This window comes from Ranitomeya imitator, chromosome 9, assembly GCF_032444005.1.
Source record: "Ranitomeya imitator isolate aRanImi1 chromosome 9, aRanImi1.pri, whole genome shotgun sequence".
NCBI lineage: Eukaryota > Metazoa > Chordata > Amphibia > Anura > Dendrobatidae > Ranitomeya > Ranitomeya imitator.
Window position 1 is genome coordinate 120,864,080 of NC_091290.1, and position 24,198 is coordinate 120,888,277.

Consider the following 24,198-nt stretch of genomic DNA (forward strand, 5'->3'; position numbering starts at 1 on the left):
AAAAATAGTAAATCCAACACATCATTTCACAATCGCCCTTCAGAGAATTGTCATTTCATCAATAATGGCTAAAACTGTCAGCAACTCTGAAATTTTAAACTTATTAAGACTCCTTTTCATAGACTAGTAAGCATTCCTGATCATTGGCCCATGTCAACATGGCCGCAATCCTTCAACGATCAGTTGTGGTTTGCTTGTTTATTGGCTGATCTGATGCAGATGTTGTCAACAGCACATGTCCAATTAATGATCATTTGTCGTCATAAAATTTGCATCGGGATTTTAAGGGATTGTCTTAAATTTAGTGATTAGGAGCACACCTCTCCCCAGCCTCCCTCCTTCCTTCTTGCAGGGAGCAATGTGCTCCTGATGATTGACTGACCCCAACCGTGTGCCCACGGTTGCTGCAAACATAGGTATCTTTGCCTGGAGGAGTGCAGGTGCATTGAGACTACCCGGATCCAGCTGTCTGGCCAGTTCCCGAGCAGCATTTACAAGCTCTATAGCAATGAGCTTGTAAGCTCTTCAGGAGATAACATTTAAAATATCTCCGTTTTTCAGAATTAAAAAATAAGATGTTTTCAGACTTTCCACTTATTTAAGAAGATGAGACCACTTAAAATTGAGCTCTGATCGGCCTCGATATGGGCAGAAATCTACACCTGTAAAACCCAGCTTTGTCTTCTCTCCTGCCACGGTTTTGACAAGTTTGTATTTGGATAATTTTTGCTCATCTACACGGATACATTTTTCTATACTCTCCACGTTTTCACGCATTCGAGTTTATTTAAGTAGTGGACCATAAAAATGTTCTCTTGTCCGAAGTCTCGTTCCCGAAGGTCTCTTGGGTCTTGGCTTGGTGAGTGGCCAAGGCTGGAGTTTGCAGAGTTGGGGAGGAGACTTGGCGGGGCACAGAACGTGCACCTTCACTCCATTCTCGTAGGCCAAGTTGATCTTACTTCTTCCTGTTCTGCCTTCTCGCTTGTTTTCAATGTGGAACTGTTGAACAAAGACGTGAAATAAAGGAAGTGGTGTGTTAATCTTTGCTGGGGTTGAGCCCATTGTTGATCCAGAGTTTGACATGGAGGAAGTGGGTATCCAAATTATTTTCAGTGTGGTAACTTTTCTGATAAAAACATGTCTGTTTATTTGTGCTTTTATACAGCGGGCAAGACATTGCCAAGATATAGCAAGGAGACAGTGGGCTATAAGTGATTGACAGGTGAGGTCTGCCCCCCAAAAAAGAGCAAAATCGTATAATGACTGCGCCTTGAAGCAGTAGGGAAAGTTCTTCACTCTGGGTTTAGGCCCTAAACTTTAGGGCATACAAAAACTCAAAATCATAGTAACTTTGGAGGAGTTTTTAGAACATAAACTGAGTGGAGAGTCTCCAAATTCAGGATTTTTTTTTTCACTTTGGGCCTAAAAACCATTATCTAGCTTCCGGTTCTACCCGGTGCCGGCTCAGAGTTGTCACAAACCGCTCCTGCCGGCGATTCAGCTGCACCACATCAACAGAGCAGCTCTTCCTCTTACGGGCGGCTCCGTCGATGGGGACTGACCTCCAAAGTCGTGCTGATTGACAGGCAAGGCTCAACAGAGCTGAGAGGAAGAGAACCTGGCATTCTGTCAACGTGACGTCAGCGTAAGCTGCTGACTCGCCGGCAGGAGCGGTATGTGACAAGTTGTGAACCTTCGGATGAGCGATTGTTCATCTGTCTGCTATCGAATGTGTACAAGTGGGGATTATACTCAGTGCGGAATCTGTGGGGGTGGAGCTTGACTCTGTGGAGGTGGGGCATGACTCGGCAGGGGTGGAGCTTGCCTTTGTTAATGTGGATGGTGATACTGCGGGGGTGGATCAAGAGTTAGAGATACTTTCTTGATTGTGTATTCTTTTGTCATGTGTCGCCCCCTCTAGCCTTGAGGAGGTATAACCGCTCTGCATGAACTATTCCTTTAATTAGTTTTATATAAACCAGTCCATTGTCCGTATGTGAGAAAGGGAAATTAAATAGTAAGCATCACTACAGGCAGCGGCCGGTGTGAATGAATACATTCCCTGTACAGGAAGTTTATATATAGGTACATAAAGGAGGACGATGATGATGATGATAAAAGTCTCTGTATCATTGTTAGTAGGGATGTGAGTCATGCTTCTTCAGAAGTAGGACAGCATGAAGCAAGCAACACCTGAATCATTATCCTAAGCAGACGGCTCAGGGTTGAGTCGGTAACATCCAATCACCTACCTCATATGACGTTTACATGGGTAACACCGAGCGGGGGAGAGATGCTCACTAGTGGGTGTCCCTTCTTAAAGGGATTGGACCACCATGGGGGGTGGGGAGGTTTCCATGCTACTATAGATACATTTGATTGATCTTCACTTACTGGATGTAACAAACAGGAACCGATGATATTTTCAGTTCTGCTTTCAGGGACTTTATTACTGGACATGATCCAGTAATGTGCAAAAGTTTTAGGCAGGCGTGGGAAAAAGAAATGTGAATGAATGAAACCGAGATCTAAATCCAACCAGTATTAGGGTGTGTGGCTACATCGGCAGCAGACGCCACCCACGAGGATCCAACGGGATCTGACTTTTTGTAGCTCGATTATTGTGGTTGCTAGTGGCAACGCCGCCCCATTCACTTTCGATTATGCTATGCCCCCATGACCTGTGTCGCTCCCAAAGTCGCCCCTCTGCGATTTTGGGTGATAGGGGGATTCTTGCTCTTCGCTGCATGGATCACATCTAGACTGTGCAGAGGGGGGAAGCGCCTGCCTTTCCTGACCTCAGTATATAAAAAGTGGTTTCTTGTGACTGCAGACGCTCGCAGAGAACACCGCGGAGGATGGGGCCGAGTGTGGTGGAACATATTTGTTTAATTTCCCTGTCACTTCTCATGCTGTACAATATGGCGGCTGGACCTGGAGTCGTTTGTGTATCATTTAGCTTGCGATGTGACGTGTGAGAAACGATGCGGTCGGTTATATTTTGCATCCAGCGGGGTCATAGATTTGCAAAATATAAATCCATGTATGAATTTTGGATAAATTTCCTCTCCTCCACCTTAAAAAGGGTGTCAGGGACTAGCCTAACACTTCAGATTTACATCCTATTGATTTCCGTGCGTCATTATCTCCGTGTATAATTTGATAAGAATTTGCGAAGAAAATGCTGTGGTTTATTCCTACATCACCACTGCAGCCGTGGACGTAAAATCCTATTTTGCTTATTAGATGGGATAGCGGGCAGATCTCTTTTCATACGGAATGTTAAGTTACAGGCAAATAATTTGGCTTTCGGCACTTTGGGCTCGTGTTTGGACCTCTGCTTTTCATAGGGTGGAATTTTGGGGAAATCAGGAGCAATATTAGAACAACCATTTGGTATGGAAATATAATGTCTGAATTTGTGTCCTGTCGTCACCCCAGTACGATGTCTTCACCTTGTGCACCTGCTCCCTGACGCTATATTTTTTGGCATGACAAAGGCCGTTGCTGAACAAAACAACTAAGGAATTGCCCTGGTGCCTTGGATCAGCAGCTATTGACTGTCCTATCGGGTGACACCTCATACAGGGCCCTGGGCAAAGGTTTAAAGTGGGGCCCCAAATGCTCACATATCATGGTAGCTCTTTCTGTACAGGCTGGGGGCCAAACAAGGATGCGGGTGCTTTGGGCAATTTCCCAGTCTGTTCTCCCCTAACGCTGCCCACCAACATTCTGGATGACATTTTAGTAAATCTCATTCATACGCTGCTGTCAAAACCTTGAATCTGCCTGAATGGCAAAGGACGAAACGGCAGAATTTGTGCACCAAAACCCTCATGATTTAGTACAGATTAGTCCTGTATAGCTTTACCACTTCACCACATTTAGATGTGGAGTAAACGATGCATTTTTTTTTCTGGCATGTTTTCTGCATCAAGATATGACAATAACAATATTAATTGATACATTTTCCCCTTTATTTCAATGTGGGGTTTTTTTCTCTTTAAGTACAGAAAAGTTTTTTGTTTTTTTTCTCTAGCATTTTTTACATGAATATTTTTTTTTCGGCTCCCCACAAAAAAACGAAAAAAAAAAAAACACAGTAATAGGCAGAAGTTTTCATGACGTCACATCCACTTTGTTTGGACAGTTAAATGCACAATAAAACCGCAGCCGGAGTTAATGTAGTACTTTTGCGCTATGTGTGAACATGGCCTTATAATTCACTTATGAGTCCCCCTTTTGGTAGATTATTTTTCTTTTAATAAAGGTTTGTAAAGGCTTGTTCAGACATTTCGAGGAAAAAAAAGCGCTGCGTTTTACTACAGAGTAAATGAGATTTTTTTTAAATATCTAGTGCACACGTTGCTTATTCTTGTGGATTTGAACCATCAAAGCTTTTTTTTTGTTTGTTTGTTGTTGTTCTTTTGTCATATCTGGTCGTTCAGTATTTTTCACCCTTTTTAAATGACTGGGGGTAAAAAAAAAAAAAATTATAAAAAAATGCACGTTAAAAACCTCTTCAAAAATGCATTATTTTACGCAGCATTTTCCCTGCCAATACAGAAAAATAAAAATCTGAAAATAGCTAACTATATATATATATATATATATATATATATATATATATAAATAAATAAATATATATATATATATATATATATATATATATATATATATATATATATATATATAAAAATATATATTTACACCTAGGCTATATAATACACAGATAATACAATATATCATGACTAACACGAATCAGACGTCTGTTTGAGCCGTCGGTGTAAATTTCCTGTGCCACACATGAAATTCTCGTACCGTGCCCACACCGCGATGATGCAAACACATGATCTTGGTTTATGTGGGTGTCCGCCTCATAAGCAGGATGCCGCATCGCTGAGCCCTGACTCCTCGGACCTGTGCAGTCAGCGGTGATTCATTCCAAATAATCTGCTTTCGGAGCGACAAGATGAAGAGTGTGAATTATTTTCACTGCGGAAGTGAGCGGCGTCATTTCGCATTAATGAAATTCACTTCGCTGGCAATTTATTTAATAACAAGATGAAGAAGAAAAAAAAAGTGATGTATGATTAAAAAGGACTTGTCATCAGGGCAGTTTTTGTTTTTTTTATTTTATTCTCGCTACTCCCCTTATCATTATGTTGTTTGTTTTCCCTTAAATCCGCCATACGGTTCCGGAAATATGAGCCTTTTTATTTTGCGCTATTTTCTTCATGGTCTTTACAAGGGGGCGTGGCTCACAGGATCCTCTAGGGCGTGTCTTTAGGCCCCTCCTGTCTTATTAACCCGTAAGGCCCGCCCCCTAGGAAAAGGCCATAAAATTACCACTAATTAAAAAGTTCCTCATCTCAGGAGCCATAGAGCAATAGATAACCCATTTTGGTAAGACAGCCATCACTGTAACTAGCCAAATATTGAGGGTCCGGCTGCTTAGGAAAGATGCGACCTGCTTGCTATACAGTTTACCTACACCGCCTCTACAGGGGAAATGTGGTACTGCATGCATCCATTGAAACAAATGACCCTGTATGTAGTACATGGATAGACTGGATCTGGGGTGCTGCGTCTTGTTAGCGGTTCTCTATTTTTTCCCCTTGATGTCCATAGATCCTAATGTAACATTTGTAAAGGGGATGTCTCATCTTGATTCCAAGACTAAATCCAGCCGTAGATTTTACAGAGTTGGTGGATCCCAATGGAAGATGCAATTTCGGTGCTCAGTGCAGACGATACATTTGAGGCTGGGTTCACATTGCAATACTTCACGGTCCGTATACAGACCGCAATGCCCTGACGGACCACTCCGTATACAGACCACAATGCCCTGACGAACCACTCCGTATACAGACCGCAATGCCCTGATGGACCACTCCGTATACAGACCGCAATGCCCTGACGGACCACTCCGTATACAGACCACAATGCCCTGACGGACCACTCCGTATACAGACCGCAATGCCCTGACGGACCACTCCGTATACAGACCGCAATGCCCTGATGGACCACTCCGTATACAGACCGCAATGCCCTGACGGATCTCTCCGTATACAGACCGCAATGCCCTGATGGACCACTCCGTATACAGACCGCAATGCCCTGACGGATCTCTCCGTATACAGACCGCAATGCCCTGACGGACCACTCCGTATACAGACCACAATGCCCTGACGGATCTCTCCGTATGCAGACCGCAATGCCCTGACGGACCACTCCGTATACAGACCGCAATGCCCTGACGGATCTCTCCGTATACAGACCGCAATGCCCTGACGGACCACTCCGTATACAGACCGCAATGCCCTGACGGACCACTCCATATACAGACCGCAATGCCCTGATGGACCACTCCGTATACAGACCACAATGCCCTGACGGACCACTCCGTATACAGACCGCAATGCCCTGACGGACCACTCCGTATACAGACCGCAATGCCCTGACGGACCTCTCTGTATTCAGACCGCAATGCCCTGACGGACCACTCCGTATACAGACCGCAATGCCCTGACGGACCACTCTGTATACAGACCGCAATGCCCTGACGAACCACTCCGTATACAGACCGCAATGCCCTGACGGACCACTCTGTATACAGACCGCAATGCCCTGACGAACCACTCCGTATACAGACCGCAATGCCCTGACGGACCACTCTGTATACAGACCGCAATGCCCTGACGGACCACTCCGTATACAGACCGCAATGCCCTGACGGATCTCTCCGTATACAGACCGCAATGCCCTGATGGACCACTCCGTATACAGACCGCAATGCCCTGACGGATCTCTCCGTATACAGACCGCAATGCCCTGACGGACCACTCCGTATACAGACCGCAATGCCCTGACGGATCTCTCCGTATACAGACCGCAATGCCCTGACGGACCTCTCTGTATTCAGACCGCAATGCCCTGACGGATCTCTCCGTATACAGACCGCAATGCCCTGACGGACCACTCCGTATACAGACCGCAATGCCCTGACGGACCACTCCGTATACAGACCGCAATGCCCTGACGGACCTCTCTGTATTCAGACCGCAATGCCCTGACGGACCACTCCGTATACAGACCGCAATGCCCTGACGGACCACTCTGTATACAGACCGCAATGCCCTGACGAACCACTCCGTATACAGACCGCAATGCCCTGACGGACCACTCTGTATACAGACCGCAATGCCCTGACGGACCACTCCGTATACAGACCGCAATGCCCTGACGGACCACTCTGTATACAGACCGCAATGCCCTGACGGACCACTCCGTATACAGACCGCAATGCCCTGACGGATCTCTCCGTATACAGACCGCAATGCCCTGATGGACCACTCCGTATACAGACCGCAATGCCCTGACGGATCTCTCCGTATACAGACCGCAATGCCCTGACGGACCACTCCGTATACAGACCGCAATGCCCTGACGGATCTCTCCGTATACAGACCGCAATGCCCTGACGGACCACTCCGTATACAGACCGCAATGCCCTGACGGATCTCTCCGTATACAGACCGCAATGCCCTGACGGACCACTCCCTATACAGACCGCAATGCCCTGACGGACCACTCCGTATACAGACCGCAATGCCCTGATGGACCACTCCGTATACAGACCGCAATGCCCTGACGGACCACTCCGTATACAGACTGCAATGCTCTGACGGACCACTCCGTATACAGACCGCAATGCCCCGACGAACCACTCCGTATACAGACCGCAATGCCCTGACGGACCTCTCTGTATTCAGACCGCAATGTCCTGACGGACCACTCCGTATACAGACCGCAATGCCCTGACGGACCACTCCGTATACAGACCGCAATGCCCTGACGGACCACTCCGTATACAGACCGCAATGCCCTGACGGACCACTCTGTATACAGACCGCAATGCCCTGACGGACCACTCCGTATACAGACCGCAATGCCCTGACGGACCTCTCTGTATTCAGACCGCAATGCCCTGACGGACCACTCCGTATACAGACCGCAATGCCCTGACGGACCACTCTGTATACAGACCGCAATGCCCTGACGAACCACTCCGTATACAGACCGCAATGCCCTGACGGACCACTCTGTATACAGACCGCAATGCCCTGACGAACCACTCCGTATACAGACCGCAATGCCCTGACGGACCACTCTGTATACAGACCGCAATGCCCTGACGGACCACTCTGTATACAGACCGCAATGCCCCGACGGACCACTCCGTATACAGACCGCAATGCCCTGACGGACCACTCTGTATACAGACCGCAATGCCCTGACGAACCACTCCGTATACAGACCGCAATGCCCTGACGGACCACTCTGTATACAGACCGCAATGCCCTGACGAACCACTCCGTATGCAGGCCGCAATGCCCTGATGGACCACTCCGTATACAGACCGCAATGCCGCGACAAACCACTCCGTATACAGACCGCAATGCCCTGACGGATCTCTCCGTATATAGACCGCAATGCCCTGACGGACCACTCCGTATACAGACCTCAATGCCCTGACGGACCTCTCTGTATACAGACCGCAATGCCCTGACGGACCACTCTGTATACAGACCGCAATGCCCTGACGAACCACTCCGTATACAGACCGCAATGCCCTGACGGACCACTCTGTATACAGACCGCAATGCCCTGACGAACCACTCCGTATACAGACCGCAATGCCCTGACGGACCACTCTGTATACAGACCGCAATGCCCTGACGGACCACTCTGTATACAGACCGCAATGCCCCGACGGACCACTCCGTATACAGACCGCAATGCCCTGACGGACCACTCTGTATACAGACCGCAATGCCCTGACGAACCACTCCGTATACAGACCGCAATGCCCTGACGGACCACTCTGTATACAGACCGCAATGCCCTGACGAACCACTCCGTATGCAGGCCGCAATGCCCTGATGGACCACTCCGTATACAGACCGCAATGCCGCGACAAACCACTCCGTATACAGACCGCAATGCCCTGACGGATCTCTCCGTATATAGACCGCAATGCCCTGACGGACCACTCCGTATACAGACCTCAATGCCCTGACGGACCTCTCTGTATACAGACCGCAATGCCCTGACGGACCACTTCGTATACAGACCGCAATGCCCTGACGGACCACGGGTCTCTTGATCCAAACTCAACAGACTCCTATATTCCTACGAAGTTTTCGAATTTGGGTAGGAGACCCACGGCCGGTCTGGACACCTTGGTCCTTACTCGGACTGTGTTTTGCAAATTTCTAAATTTGGCCTTACAAAGAAAAGCCGTTTCGAAAGTGACAGCCACTCATTCAGCTTAATTACTAAGAAATACCTGGAAAAAAGAATGTTTTATCTCTGTTTGAAAAGTTTTCTTCACCACCAATATGGCTGCCATTTCTGCCCTGAAAGATGTTGCCACTTATTTGACCATAAATAGCACAAGTAATGTTTTTTGCCAAAAGTTCCTATAAGTGTATAGTGTAAAGTGCCATTTTTGCCCATTTTTCATTGCATCCGTTGCCATTTTTCCAATCTAAATGTCAATTTCCTTGCACGTTTTCTTTCTGAGCCTATGTGTGAGATGTGTGAGGCCCTCGCTTGTCGCAAGAACATTGTTTTGATGTCACCAGGCAACGGTGCCAAGGAAAAAATGTATTACACAGACACCCTTTCACACAAACATGTGCTTAGTAAATCATCGTAAACAGCCATATGTCCTCTGCTTGACTCCTGCGAGTTCCAGAGCCTAAGTCCGCGCCAAGCCCCGGATTGTGCTGGACGGCAGCGTTTGCGTAAGGGTGGATTAAATTACCGTCTTGTAACTTTGTGCTGGGATCCGCTCCACACACACGGGGCAGCTGCCTTTGAAGATCCCTACATAGCACGAGTGCATTGAGAGTGGAGTTACGCCGGCGACTTTTGTATCTTCTGCGTACGAAGCCTGTGGAAATCCAGAACCAAGGCCAACAACTATAGTGGTTATCATCATATGGTATAGATATACTGTCCTATTCAGGTCCGATTCAAAAATATTGTAAATTCTGATTACTTGCCGTCACCTCTAGGGGGAGCTTTAAGAGCGGACTGCCTATAGTGTCCTGTTACTTCACTAAAGGGTTACTCAGATCCCCTTGAGATGGATATTGTCGGATAGTGCTTGTAAAATCAAGCACTTTTGCAATTTACTGCTTGTTAAAATTTGCAGCCGTTCTCGAGATATTGACGCTTTTCTTTTGTCTGCAGCTTGTTGTCTAGGAGACCGACCAGCGCTGCTGCTGGTGGTTGGTTTCCAAGGCAATGAGCTGTAAACAAAAGAAAAGTATTAATATCTCTAGAACGGTTGACATTTTTAATAAGCAGTAAATTGCAAAATTGCTTGTATTTACTAGCACTACCTGATGATAGCCCTTTTAAATGCATGAACAGTATACAGTAAGCTCGGTCTAGTGGTGTCTAAGAGAAATATGTATTTTTAACATTTAAAGGGATGTTTCAATATTCCTTGGTTATGCCATCACTTAATAATCTGTGGGACCCCTGAGAAAGAAGGGATTTTCAGTGTGTACCCATCACACTTTTTACCTCCGCAGCTGCACTCCTGAACACCCAGTATTGAACGTGAGTGGAGCTGTGATGCAGTGGGTGGCCAGGAGAGGCACTGTGAATGAGACCCAGCACTGAATCATTGATCCGAGCAATTATCATGCATCTTCTAGTGATATGATTTTTTTTTTTTAATGAGTAGTATCATGCGTTGATTTTTATAGTTGTTATAAAAGTGCTATTGTAAAAAAAAAAAAAAAAAGTTTTGCCATGTACAAAGTTCGACAACCCAGCTTGTAATGTGCCCGAAAAGTACTACAAAACTTTTTTTGTATTGCATTGGTCATTGGCTTAAGTTGATTGATGTTTGTGGACCCCAATGAAAGGTCTGGGCCCCAGCTATCACAGGTCCGAAAAAGCTTCTCTTTGTCTTTTCATATGGGCAAAATGGATCTTTTTGGTTCTCCTTATGGCTCTAGTATCCCCAGCCCCACTTACGTCCTACTTCCTCTTTGCGCCATCTTGTTAACAGTTCACCCGTAACAGGACATATTGGTTCTTAGAGTGGATTAAATGGCTACCAGAGTCCACTGTGATTTATTCATGTCGTTCTCTTGTGACTTCAAAGGGATAATAATTTCTGTTTTTCTCTTTCCAGCCTACAGGGTACATGGAAAATAGCATGCCATACAGCGCCATTGAGGATGTCCAGCTGCTGTCCTGGGAGAATGCCCCAAAATACTGTTTACAACTAACGTTTCCTGGGGGGACTGTTCTGCTTCAGGTACGGTGAACTTTTGGATTTTGATTTGATTATTCATCTTTAAGCTCCGTGTGGATTTCAGGTTTAGCATTTTGTGCCTATTGTGCGATTTCGTTCAAATTCCTGAAAAAAGGAACTAACTTACTATTGTGCCATGACTGAGAACCGGATGTATTCCGCATAGGGTTTGTCCTTTTTTCAAAATTTGTGCATTTTTCATATCTTTTTAATGGATCACTATTGTTTTTTTTTTTTTTTACTTGGAAGCTTGGAGATTGAGCGCTGGAGAAGATTAGCCTTTTTCATCTTACCTGGTTTTCCTCGATCGAACAAAAAAAAACCTTAAAAATGTTAAAAGAACAAACGCAAAAACAAGAGTCATGGAATGTTTTATTATTCAGCTATTTTAATTTGCATGTCATGTTCTACCCCCCCTTTTCAAAATTGGTGGCGGTCCGGATCTTGAAAACTGCCACTGACCTCTACAACCTTCCCCCCCGCAGCTCTGTATGGATCTGTACTGCACTGTGTGTACACGCTTAGGTTTTTGAGCAATCGGTCTTAGACTTTTAGACTTGGGAATCAGAGCTCCAGCGATTTGCAGGATGTCGTTTTACAAAAATTGTAAATGATAGTTGTCCGCTTTATTTAGGGAATATTGGTTGTTACTGGAGCCGCTTCTTAATTGCTATTGTTTTTCTGTTAGCAAATAACAGTTTCTTCTAAGGAAGTAATACCCTGCATATAACTCCAGAAAGTAAGGAGTTAACCTGATTCTCTGTACAGAAGGTATTATTCATAGTTCATTTTCCCTGAGTAAATGTTTTGCGCAGACACGTGGGGCCTCTCACCCCCCCCTCCCCTCCTCTTAATAATCAGCAGGTAACCAGATGGAAAAATAAACAGGGGAGAAGCCCTTGGAAAGCACAATGAGGAGACACAGGAGCTTGTTCGGCAGCTTGGCTACGGGTCATGGGAGATGCAGTCGTGTGCTTCAGGTGGACGGGGCCGGCTTCTGCTTGTCTACGGGTTTACCCGTTTTCTTTGTATGTGATGAATTCAGCTGTTTATGTTGCGAGGCAAAAAAAGACAAAACATAAACATAAAAATAAATACACTGAAAATGAAAATATGCAAATGTCAAAATAATAATAATAATAATAATAATTATATATATATATATATTTACATTTCAGTGCATTTCAATTTTCTATTTTTTTCCACGTTTGTTTTTAATATTGAACTATACATATATATATATATATATATATATAAATATATGTGTGTGTATACACAGTGTGTGAGTGTGTGTGTGTATATATATATATATATATATATATATGTATGTATATGTGTATATATATATATATATATATATATATGTATATATATATATATACGGCATATATATATGCTACACAAAACCCACGGTCAATAGTATTCAAGGGCTGAACTCATTAACCTATAGGAGAACCTAGGGAGTATATATGCCCGTTAAAGGGAACCTGTCACCCCCCCCAGGCGTTTGTAACTAAAAAAGCCACCTTGTGCACAGTAATGCTGCATTCTGACAAGGTGGCTCTTTTAGTTATTGTTCGCTGCTCTGCAGAAATAATCGCTTTTGAATTTGGTCCCGCATACCTTCAAATCTTCCGGGGGGTAGGCCTTTCCCCCCTCATCCAGACACAACACAGCCGTCACTCTGCGAGAAGGGAGCCGCTTCCTCGGGGTTATTCAGTTGTCCTGGCACCTGCGCGGTCATATTCTGCCTTGGGCATGCGCAGTTCGCGCGGCCCAACCACTTACTGCGCCTGGGATCTCGGGCACATGCAGATATAATCTGCTGCCTTCAGTGTTCCCAACGCACGTTTCGTTAACTCATCATCAGGAGGCGTGTGACTATATATACATAGTATATACCACAGAAGTGAGTACACCCCTCACATTTTGTAAATATTTTTTATATATCTTTTCATGGAACAACACAGAAGATCTGACCCTTTGATATAATGTACAGTGGTCAGTATACAACTTGTATAGCATTGTAAAATTTGGCGTGCACTCTAATTAACTCAACACAAAGCCATTGAGGTCTAACCCGCTGACAAGAAAAGTGAGTTCACCACTAAGTGAAAATGGCCAAATTGTGTCCAATATTTTGTGTGGCCACCATTATTTTCAAGCACTGCCTTAGGTCTCTTGGGCATAGAGTTCACTAGAGCTTTGCAGGTTGCTACTGGAATCCCATTCCGCTCCTCCATGGCGACATCACTGAGATGGTGGATGTTGAGACTTTGAGCTCCTTCACTTCCATTTGAGGATGCTTTATAGCAGTGTTCCCCAACTCCTGTCCTCAAGAGCCACCAACAGGTCATGTTTTCAGGATTTCCTTAGTATTGCACAGGTGATGGAATTATTGCCTGTGCAGATGATGCAATTATCACCTGTGCAATACTGAGGAAATCCTGAAAACATGACCTGTTGGTGGCTCTTGAGGACCAGAGTTGGGGAACACTGCTTTATAGGGTTTAGGTCTGGAGACATGCTTGGCCAGTCCAGCACCTTTACCCTCAGATTTTTTTTTGGACTAAAGTTGAGATGACTGTACTTGGTGGTGGCCTGAGAAGACAGAACCCAATGGCGGTTTATGATCAGTAGGCCTTCAAGTTGTATCCCGAGACTTAGCCTAAATTTTTCTGGACTTTCTGAGTTTACAAATTCCTAATATTGGACTCGGGTGACGATGGGGTCCGGGCAATGCTGAGTGCCGCGTTCTATATTTAAGCTCTTTGCCGGCCCTCGAAGTAACGAGATACTGAAAAAACACAAACGGGTCACCAGTCCGGAACGTTTTTTCTGTACTATCTGTGTGTACTTTGTTACAGTGAGATTCCCCTCGCTGCCTGTTTTTGGATGGAAGCCATTGTGCTTTGATGCAGGCAAATTCAGCATGAAGCGAGGATTTATGGGGGCCCCGCATTAACGCCTCGGTGACAGAGCTCCAGAAATCCTCTGAATTGTGAGCTTTTCTAAAGGAACGACCAGGACGGAGCAGAGCACTCCCGACATTTCTGCCTCGACCAGCAGAATTGACGCCTAATGAGCGGCGCTTCTTCAAGCTGGTTAAAAATTACAATACTCCTTGGCCGCCCAGGTGATAAATCTTTCCGCGAGCATTAAAGCCTCCTAATTGCCTGCTATGTTGTTTGGTTTACACATAAAGAGCCATTTGTACACGCGCCTCCCAGCGTTTTATTTATCATGTGCTCCCTGTAATGGAAGAACTGGCCTTGTACACTATTAATGGCTAGGGGGTGAGGTGTGCTCGGCCTATAATGGAGAAGCGGCCTCGGCGGCTATTGACAGGGTGTCATAGCTGAGGTAATCTATGTCTTGTGTGACACGCACCGCATCATTATGGACAGTCCACACAGCATCGGCTTTCAGTGTGGCTACCTGATCAGGTTTTACCATGCTAGTTGTAATGGGATGGTGCTCTAAAAAGAGGGGATAGAAAGCAACACTTAGAGAGCTTTTATACCTTCTAGTCAACTTTCCACTGACCATGATGATGGGGGGGAACCAGGATTGGACATGTTGGATTTCTATACCTGACCATTTTGTTCTCGGAGGCGACAAGCCACTGCTAGAACTCTCTCCTCCTCCCGCCAACGCCAACACATTTGCACGTGTATGAAAGGGGTTGAGAGGAATGGCAACTATTGAAGAAGTATTCATGGATGGTAATGACTTAACCAAGTGCCAGGATCCCACTAGGGAAGTTCATTCGGCTCAGTTTTCCATCAGCCATACTTATAGCGCACACTGCCTGCTTGCAGTGTGGGTGCAGGCTGTGTTACACAGCCAACACCTTAGTCTAATTGCTGCAATCCACCCTAATTTTACCGATCGCAGCAGTTTAGCCCTTTAGATGCCACAGTCCATCATGACAGTGGCATTTAAGAGGTTCTCCGGCTTCTTCCCACACCGCAAAGACATACAGATTGGGAATATAGATTGTGAGCCCCAATGGGGACGGTGATGATGATGTAAGTAATTTAATGTAGATACGCGGGAAGAAAATAAAAAAAAAAATATATGTAAAAAAAAAAAAACAACTTTTTCTGGAACGAAAATACAATATAAGCAATAGTTCAATATTTGGTATCGCCAAGTGTAACTGTAAGAACTTAAAAAAAAATCAAAATATTTATTCCCTACGGTCGACAACAAAACAAAAAAATGGAAAGAATAGCCGTTTTCTGGTTCACTTCTTAAAAAAAAATTTGAATAGAAAGAGATTAGAAAATAATCGTACGGACCCCAAATTGGTAATAATAAAAAATGACAGCTTGAACCCCCAAAAATAATCCCTCATGCAACTGTATCAACCAAAATATTAAAAATTGATAGTCAAGGAGGAAAATAATCAATCGCTAAGAGAGGCCCACTGAGACTCAAGTCGCAAGAGGGTCCTCATAAATCTGGAGTCTGTGATTCCTGTATGGGCCGCTAATCTAGATAAAATCACAGTTTATTAATCATAAATTATCACTGGAGGACTAGTAAACCTGCTGCCATGTATCCCAGCCACGCCCCCAGCTTTCTGTGTACCAATCAGTGGTGTGGGCGGAGCTATACGGAGCTCAGCATTGAGAGAACTGCTGGATCAACAGCAGATAAAACGGTGATTTTTATCAAAACGGCAGCAAGCAGCCCAGTAAGTGATATATCGTTGGAATCAGGGTCTCTGCCCCTACATCATGCTGCTGTCAGTTGGGGCATTCAAAAACTGACTCGTTTCCTTGATGGACACTCGAGGTATGAAATGAAAGGCAAGACAAACTTGCTCTTGGCAAACCGGGTCCATAATGTGAACCTGTGATCGGATTCTGTTCCCTCATCAATTGTTGTCACTGAAAATAAAAAAAGGCCGTATTGTTCATTTTTTCAATAAGAGACTTTGCTGCCCTGATTAACTGTGTACCCAGCACGGAGCAAATATTGACATGCACTGCAGGAAGCAGATACTAAAGAGCCATTGTTATTTGTGCACCACGCCAATTCTGCCTGGCGGCCACTAATGTGTCCATGGCAGGAAGAGGTGATATTTACCTGACGGGTGATTCCAGGAAACAAATATGAACTGATCGTCATTATGGAGGTGGGCCGCGTTCACAGCCCTTTAAAGGAGGTTCTAGCCTACAACAAATGATGGCAACTTCTTTATGTCCGGTTGTTCTGGAAAATCAAGTCTTGTTCAGTAATTAGAAGAAATGGCTGCCTTCTTCTTACCAGTGGATTGGTTGTGTCAGGTTATTGCAGCTCTACCATATTGAATTGGCTGACGTGCAATACCACACATAACCAGGTGTGGCGCTGTTTTCATTTCATTTTTTTTTTTAATAGAAAGCAGTCATTGATGGTTCTCAGTTTATTTCATTTTTTTTTGTTGCTTTTGCCTTCGTATCAAAGCTGACTAATCAAGGAGAAATCAGTAGCTATAAACATTTTACTTAAAAGGAATCTGTCAGTAGGATCGACCCTCTAAGCCGTCTATACAGGCATGTAGGTCATAGGAAGCCGAAAAAAATGATACCTTGATATCTGCGATCTGATGTCTTATTCCAGAGAAATCTACATTTTTCTTAATATGTAAATGAGCTGTTAAGATCTATGGGCCGGACTTAGATCTCCCCGAGATTCTGCCTCCAGAGATTATTTTAAAGGAAAGGGAACATTACCAGCGTGAGACATGTAGAGGAGGTGAGCAGACTGTCAGTCATTACATGTCTCACTTTGGTAAGGTCTCCTTTCATTTACAATAAGGTCAGGGAGATGCAGAACCCTTGTGTCTCCATGGTAACAGACTACAAACATATTTTGCGTAGTCGTACTCCATTCCATCAGACCCTTAAGGATGGGTACACACACAGGTTTTTGTTTTTTTTGTTGAGTGTTGCCTAATTTTGTACTTACCGCCTTGTTCTTTCTTTTCCAGGCTGCAAACAGCTATCTGAGAGACCAGTGGTTCCATTCTCTGCAATGGAAGGTGAGTAACGCTCCATTCTCTCAAATACCTGGTTCAATGAAATGCTTATTTATAGTGAAAAGTTTATACCATGGTTAATTAGTGTCATTTTAATACTTTATGTCATGGTAAGTAATTTTGATCTTCATTTAAAGGGATTGTCCAGGGCTATTTTCTTTTCTTTTACTATGGGTCTAAAAACTTGCAACTACCTGCCTGTTCTACCCGGCACAGAGCCGTCACTGACCTCTCTTGCCAGAGATTCAGCTGCTCCATATCAACAGAGAAGCTCTTTTATCTCTCTTCTCTGACTGCAGATGTCATGCAGATTGACTGCCAGCTCCCCGCAGTTAGGCAGTGGGGAGCCAGTCGTCCATCAGCATGACATCGGCAATCATGCCCAGTCAAGAGAGCAGAGCGGAAGAAAAAGTGCTGCTCCGTTGACATGACGTCAGCAGAAGCAGCTGAATCGCCGACATGAGCGGTCTGTGGCCACTCTGTGCTGGCAGAGATCGGCATCGGGCACAACAGGCAATGGTTAACGACGACCTTACTGCTATTTCTAAGGCCCGTATTAAAAAAAAAAAAAAAGTCTTTAATAACCACTTTAAGCTGCCCATATATATATTGGAGAGCTGTAAGCATTGAGCAAAGGTGCGTATGCCCACCCTGCTCTCCAGTCATTGCCTATGGGACTGTCCTCAGCTCTTTCCTAGAGCCCCATATAGAATGAATGGAGCGATGGTTAGGGTGCGCCATCTTGTAATGGGGATAAAAGTTCTCTGTTTTTGGTAAAAATTCCTGATCTGGGGATTGATGTGGGATTCCAGCGGTCGTACTCCCACTGATCCACCCATCACTGGATAACCCCTTTAAATGATCCCTTTAAATAACCTAACTGCTGAATTTTCTGTAGCTTTAGGGTTCTTGTAACATCTTGAGTGATGGAAATCTTCATGCCCAGCTGTAGATATGAGCGTGATTGAATATGACGTAGAGTCAGGGATTCTGATTCCTGGCAATACAGTTTGTGATTAGTTTGACATATTTAAAGGGGAACTCCACTTCTGAACAACATCCTTCTAAAGTTTCACAGTTCAACTCTCCATACATTTGTAAATAATAATTTCCGCTCACAAAGCTAATTTCAGAGTTGTATAAGTTTCCAAAAATTGCATTTTGAGTGCTTAAAGGGAATGTGTTGTCATAATTTTCTTTTTCTTGTGTTTTATGTTTTTTTTTTTTTTTTTTTTTCATTAAAAATGTTGACAGGTTTTTTTTCATAGCTCAATCTTTCTTAAGAAAAATTAATAATCTCGCAATTTTCACACTGACCACTGGGGCTATTTTAGACTTGCTGTTCTTTCAGAAAGAGTTTCCAGCAGTTTTCCTGTCATCACAGACAGGACTACAATGACACCAATCACAATAGGCTATGTCACAGCTCCTCCTCCCTTCACATTGACCTTTGCACACGCTTATTAGATGCGTCAATACAAACGATAAGGTCTGAATCTGTTTATTTCAGCTAATGTACATGTGAATTTCCTGAAATATGAAGATAGAGTCTAAAAGCGGCCTAAGGCTACGTTCACATTTGCAGCTTTGGACGCAGCGTCGTGGACGCAACGCACGAAAGACGCAAGTAGAACGCATGCATTTTTGACGCATGCGTTCAACCCTTTTTTAATATATAGGGTCTTTTCAGTGTCTCTATTTTTAAAGTAAAGAACGCATGTGTCCTACAACGCACAACAACGCAAGTACTTGCGTCTTCTGCGTTGCCAATACACTTCAATGGAGGTTTTGAAGTTTCGACGACGCAAATACAACGCAAGTGCGACGCAAGCGTTTTTTAAAAATTTTGGACGCAGAAAAAATGCGACATGTTGCGTTTGCAACGCACTGCCAGGTGCGTCGAAAGGACGCATGCGTCGCAAAACGCACCAAAACGCATGAAAACGAACGCACATGCGTCCCCAATGTTAAAGATAGGGAAGCATGACGCGTGCGTTGTTTTGCGGCGACGCCGCTGCGTCCAAAGCCGCAAATGTGAACGTAGCCATAGTGACCAACGTGAAAATTGGAAGATTTCAAATGTTTATTTTTAATACAGACTGTGATGTGTGAAAAAATAGCCAAAACAAACTAAAAAAAAAAACCTGATATAAATAGTAGGTATAATACTAGATATGACAATTTGTATAAAAAAAATAATAATTAGTATTAAAATAGTAATAAAAATAACAATTTTCACACTGGCCACAGGCTATGTTAAACTTATAGTTGCTGTTCTTCACAAAAACTTTTCAGCAGCCTCATTATCATTGGAGGCAGGATTACAATGACAGATAACACCCCTACACACAACTAATGACACAGGATCCACCAATCGCAATAGGGGATGAGCTCACCCTCCTTCTCACTTCACAATGACCTTTGCAGGAGCTTTGTAAATATAGGGTTTGAGTCAGTCTATTGCTGCTAACATACATGTGTTATTTCCTGAAACAACAGGAAGCAGGATTCTAGAATATCCCTGGTGGCCGGTGTGAAAATTGCATGAGAGATGTTTTATTATTATAGCTCTATTTATTCTATGGCGCTTTACATGTGAGGAGGGGTATACATAACAAAAAACAAGTTCTATAATCTTAAACAATACAAGTCACAACTGGTACAGGAGGAAAAATTACCCTATCCGCAAGGGCTCACAGTCTACAATATATATTCTTGTGGGCAGCACGGTGGCTCAGTGGATAGCCTTGCAGCGCTGGAGTCCTGGGTTCTAATCCCACCTTGGACAACATCTTCTAGGAGTTTGTATGTTCTCCCCATGTTTGCTTGGGTTTCCTCCGGGTTCTCCGGTTTCCTCCCACTTTCCAAAGACATACTGATAGGAAATTTAGATTGTGAGCCCCATTGGGGACAGCGATGATAATGTATGTAAACTGTAAAGCGCTGCAGAATATGTTAGCGCGATATAAAAATAAAGATTATTATTATTAAGATTATTGTTTCAGGAAATAACACATGTACATATATTACATCTCTCTTGCAATTTCCACACTTACCACCGAGGCTACTCTAGATTCCTACTTCCTGTTGTTTTAAGGAAATAACACATGCACATAGATTATATCTCTCTTGCAATTTTCACACTGGCCACTGGGGCTACTTCCTGTTGTTTCAGGAAATAACACATGTACATTAACAGAGCAAGAGACTCATTCATTATTATTTTTATTAATGTAAAAAATCTATATATATATATATATAATTTTTAATACTTATGGTGATATGAAAAAAAAAATCTAAATCAAAAATACATTTATCATGATTTAAATAACTGGTAATTTCCTGATGGCATATTCCCTTTTACTAATGACTGAATATGGCAAGCTTGGAATGAGTGACGGAAAACGTTTAAATCTGTATATTGTAGTAAAGTGAGCAGCTCAGCTCTTGTGTATCTGTAAATGTTCATTATTTTGCCAAACTGGAGGCTGCCGACAGCTTTAGGTCCTCGGCAGCGCACAAACAGGAAGCTGTGTTACATCTCCAGTAAGGTAGTCGCTAAAACAAGGCATCATTTAATAAGGTAATTATCTAAATTTCTTTTCAAACGGGTGTTATCAACAGTCTAATGAACCTTTGCACCTCCACTCTGTAATTATCAGCAATTTCTGGATTCCGAGAAGCCAAGATCTGACGTCACTGTGTCCTAAACACAATCTAAAATTGTCATCGCGCCCTCCTGATTTAAACAGTAACTCTTTCTCTGACAGGAATTACTATGTAACTCTATTGTTTGCCTTTATCTATTGCTCAGTCTGTAGCATATATATATATATATATATATATATATATATATATATATATATATATATATTTCTACAGAAAATATTGTCATCCACAGACTGGGCCTTGGGAAAGTCAATTTGTGTGATGGAGTTGAGCTGTAGCATCAAGCATGGTGGCAGGAGCGATAGCGGTGTTGTGTCTTGTACTGCAGGAAAGGGGTTGTGGGGTTTATTGGCTGATCATTGGGATTCCTTTGACTAGAATCTTGCTGATTGATCATACAGACTTTTTTATTTATTTATTTTTTAAGGTGAATTTGCCAATAATGTAAAATAAGAGCCCACCAGTCAACACTGGTGGCAGCTATTTTGAATATGAAAGGGATGAGAATTACAACTGTGTCCAATTTCTTTTTACCATGTCAGTCCCCAAATTATTTCTTTATTCGAGGAGGGGAGCAAGGTGTTTGTCAGCTTCCTTCCCCTTCTTATCTAAAGGAGCCCATACCGGTTAGATGAAAGTGGTATGAAATGGGCATTTTAACCTATCAAATGATTGTTGTCTGGTTTGGAGAATGGTGATGAGCGAACGTGCTTGGATAAGGTGTTATCAGAGCATTATCATATGCTAACTCAGTCATCGGTGTGCTCGAAAAATATGTTGGAGTCTCCGAGGCTGCATGTCTCGTGGTTGTTTAACAACCACGAGACATGCGGTTGCGAGGACTTGAACATGTTTGTATGTTTCGAGCACGCCGAAGTCTCTCAGAACACGAGAATGCTCAGAACATTTGTTCCTTTCAACTGATCGAATATTTGTTATCATTCAAAAGAAAAAAGAAAAGGCCTTAGTCTGATCTGCCATGACTGCATCGTCGAAAAAAAAATCCAATATTGACCAATGTGGCTTTGAAAGTGGCCCATTTTCACCTAAGATGTATAGGGCCTTAAGCCTCAAGGTGCTTTTACTTTACACTATTGTCGACAGCGAGCTTTCCTTGGATCTTCCGATAATAAATCAGTGTAAACAGGCCGCCAATCACCCAACGTATAAGATGATCTCTCTTTTAGCGGAATTATATTTTGCTTTGGTAAAAAGAGTATCATTCTCGGCAGCACATAGTCCTGTGACAAGCTGTTGAGAACAATGACAGGCTATACACACACCGCCAGGTAAATGGCGGGATACACTCTCCTTTGTAATGGCCACAGACCACTTTCTGATAGAATGGGCCGTGTGTATCGTACACCAACGCTAGTGTAGCCATAGATATTGGATGGAAGAAGATTGAACCGTGGAATCCAATGACTGAGAAGTGAACGATCAGGAGACAGACTCATCCGTAAACCTTTCCTCCATATTGGCCATTACAGTTTTTCAAACTGACCACACTGATGACACGCAGTGATAAACAGTCTTCGAAAAGTTCTGGGAACCTTCTTTCCGAAAGAAAACGTTTGCGGACCGGTACTGTTGTACAATTTTATTTTTTAAATATTACCATATGATGGTGGCCTGAAATCGGTTGGCTGAAAGAATGGTTAAATTTTACCCCATGAATGCATTTTCTAGTTGAAATTGACCAGTTTCATGTGTGTCTGCTCCTTTCATCTAGGTTGATGCAAAGCTGGATACATCTTTGAGCTCAGGTAGACAATGCACCTAGACATTTACTGCTTGAGAATATAAATAGGAACTTTTACGCAAACGCCAGAAAACTTGTACATTGTGATCACAATGAATCGGGAGTTCTGAAGCAAGTTCAAAGAAGTGAAGGAGGTGTCAGTGTGAGCTGGCTACCTTGGTTTGCCAGATAATTTGTCAGTGACGCCTGGCTTTGAGGTATTGTGTGCCATGACCTCATGAAGATGGCCACTCTCTTTTAGATGATCTTCTCGTACTCCTTCAAAAGTCAATTAGATACTATACTCATTGTCCAAGAATGCCATTCAATTCTTCTGATTTATTGCTAGGAAGAAAAATGGACTCTGTCGACTGACCTCTATTCCTTTCAGCTCCACTATAAACATGCACAATCGGTTCAAAATAATAGCTTGCATGTTTTTTTGGAGAACGAGAAGATCTTTCTGGCAACAAGACTATAGGTTTGAACATGTTGAAATACAACATGCTCAATTCTTCCCCCAACGAACACTAAAATACGCTGGTTCAGATAACGGCTATCTAACAAGATCTCTAAATTTCTAAAGAGCCATCAGATAGGCTGAAGAAGTATCTGTAAATCTGTCACATGGATCCAGTATATAAATGATCTACTGATATGGAATAACAAAAAATATGGGAATATTAATGGAAAAGTCATTACGATGCTAGTATAAAGGTAATATCAACCAAAGTGAGAAGGATCATCACCATTATTACGTGGGATTGGTGGGCCTCATGAGTGTTTTGTAGAAGTATTCTAAGAATTAACAATGTAATAAGGTTTTTTTCCATTTTCTTTAAAATTTCTATTGTTTTTATAAGCCAGGTATATACATTTTCTTCTGGCCCGATGCCTTGTTTGACTTTCTAGTTTAGGGCCTCCATAACTATTGCCCATTTTCGCAGTTTCTTGGTAGATAGTTCTCCATTGCTTATTATACATGTTCTTCTGACCAAGTTGGTCTTCACCTGCCATAAATTTAAAATCAATGACTTCTGCTTGTTCCTTGAGCGCTGGAAACCTTCACCGATACATGAAGATCCTTGGACAAGTGTTACTTACATATTGCCAGCCATCTATTCCTCAGTAGGCCTCACTAATTATTATCGCAAGTGAATTAGCAATTGCTATGTTCTTCAGTGACCACACTTGGAACAAATTTGTTTTTCTTGCAGTTGCAGAATAAAGGTTTAGTTACACAGATTAAAGTTTGGTCTGGCGTGTGACCAGGAACCTCGGTCTTGGAATTTACAATAGCTGGAGGAAGCACATGGAGAGAGGGAGATACTCTGAGCTCAGAATCTTTTGTGAAAGTCAGAAGAATTTGTGTCTGTGCCACTTTATTCGATCACATAAAAATTGAAGTCAAGA

General features: G+C 43.3%; 1 protein-coding gene across 4 annotated transcripts in view; it reads left to right on the plus strand.

Annotated features, from left to right (window-relative positions):
* Positions 1-24,198, plus strand: part of CMIP (c-Maf inducing protein) — a 132,841-nt gene that overhangs the window by 52,559 nt on the left and 56,084 nt on the right. For all 4 annotated transcript variants that reach the window (XM_069738783.1, XM_069738784.1, XM_069738785.1 and 1 more), the window contains exons 2-3: positions 11,222-11,347; positions 17,328-17,378. In XM_069738783.1, the coding sequence (XP_069594884.1) occupies positions 11,222-11,347; positions 17,328-17,378 (177 nt within the window). The remainder of the gene's footprint in view (positions 1-11,221; positions 11,348-17,327; positions 17,379-24,198) is intronic.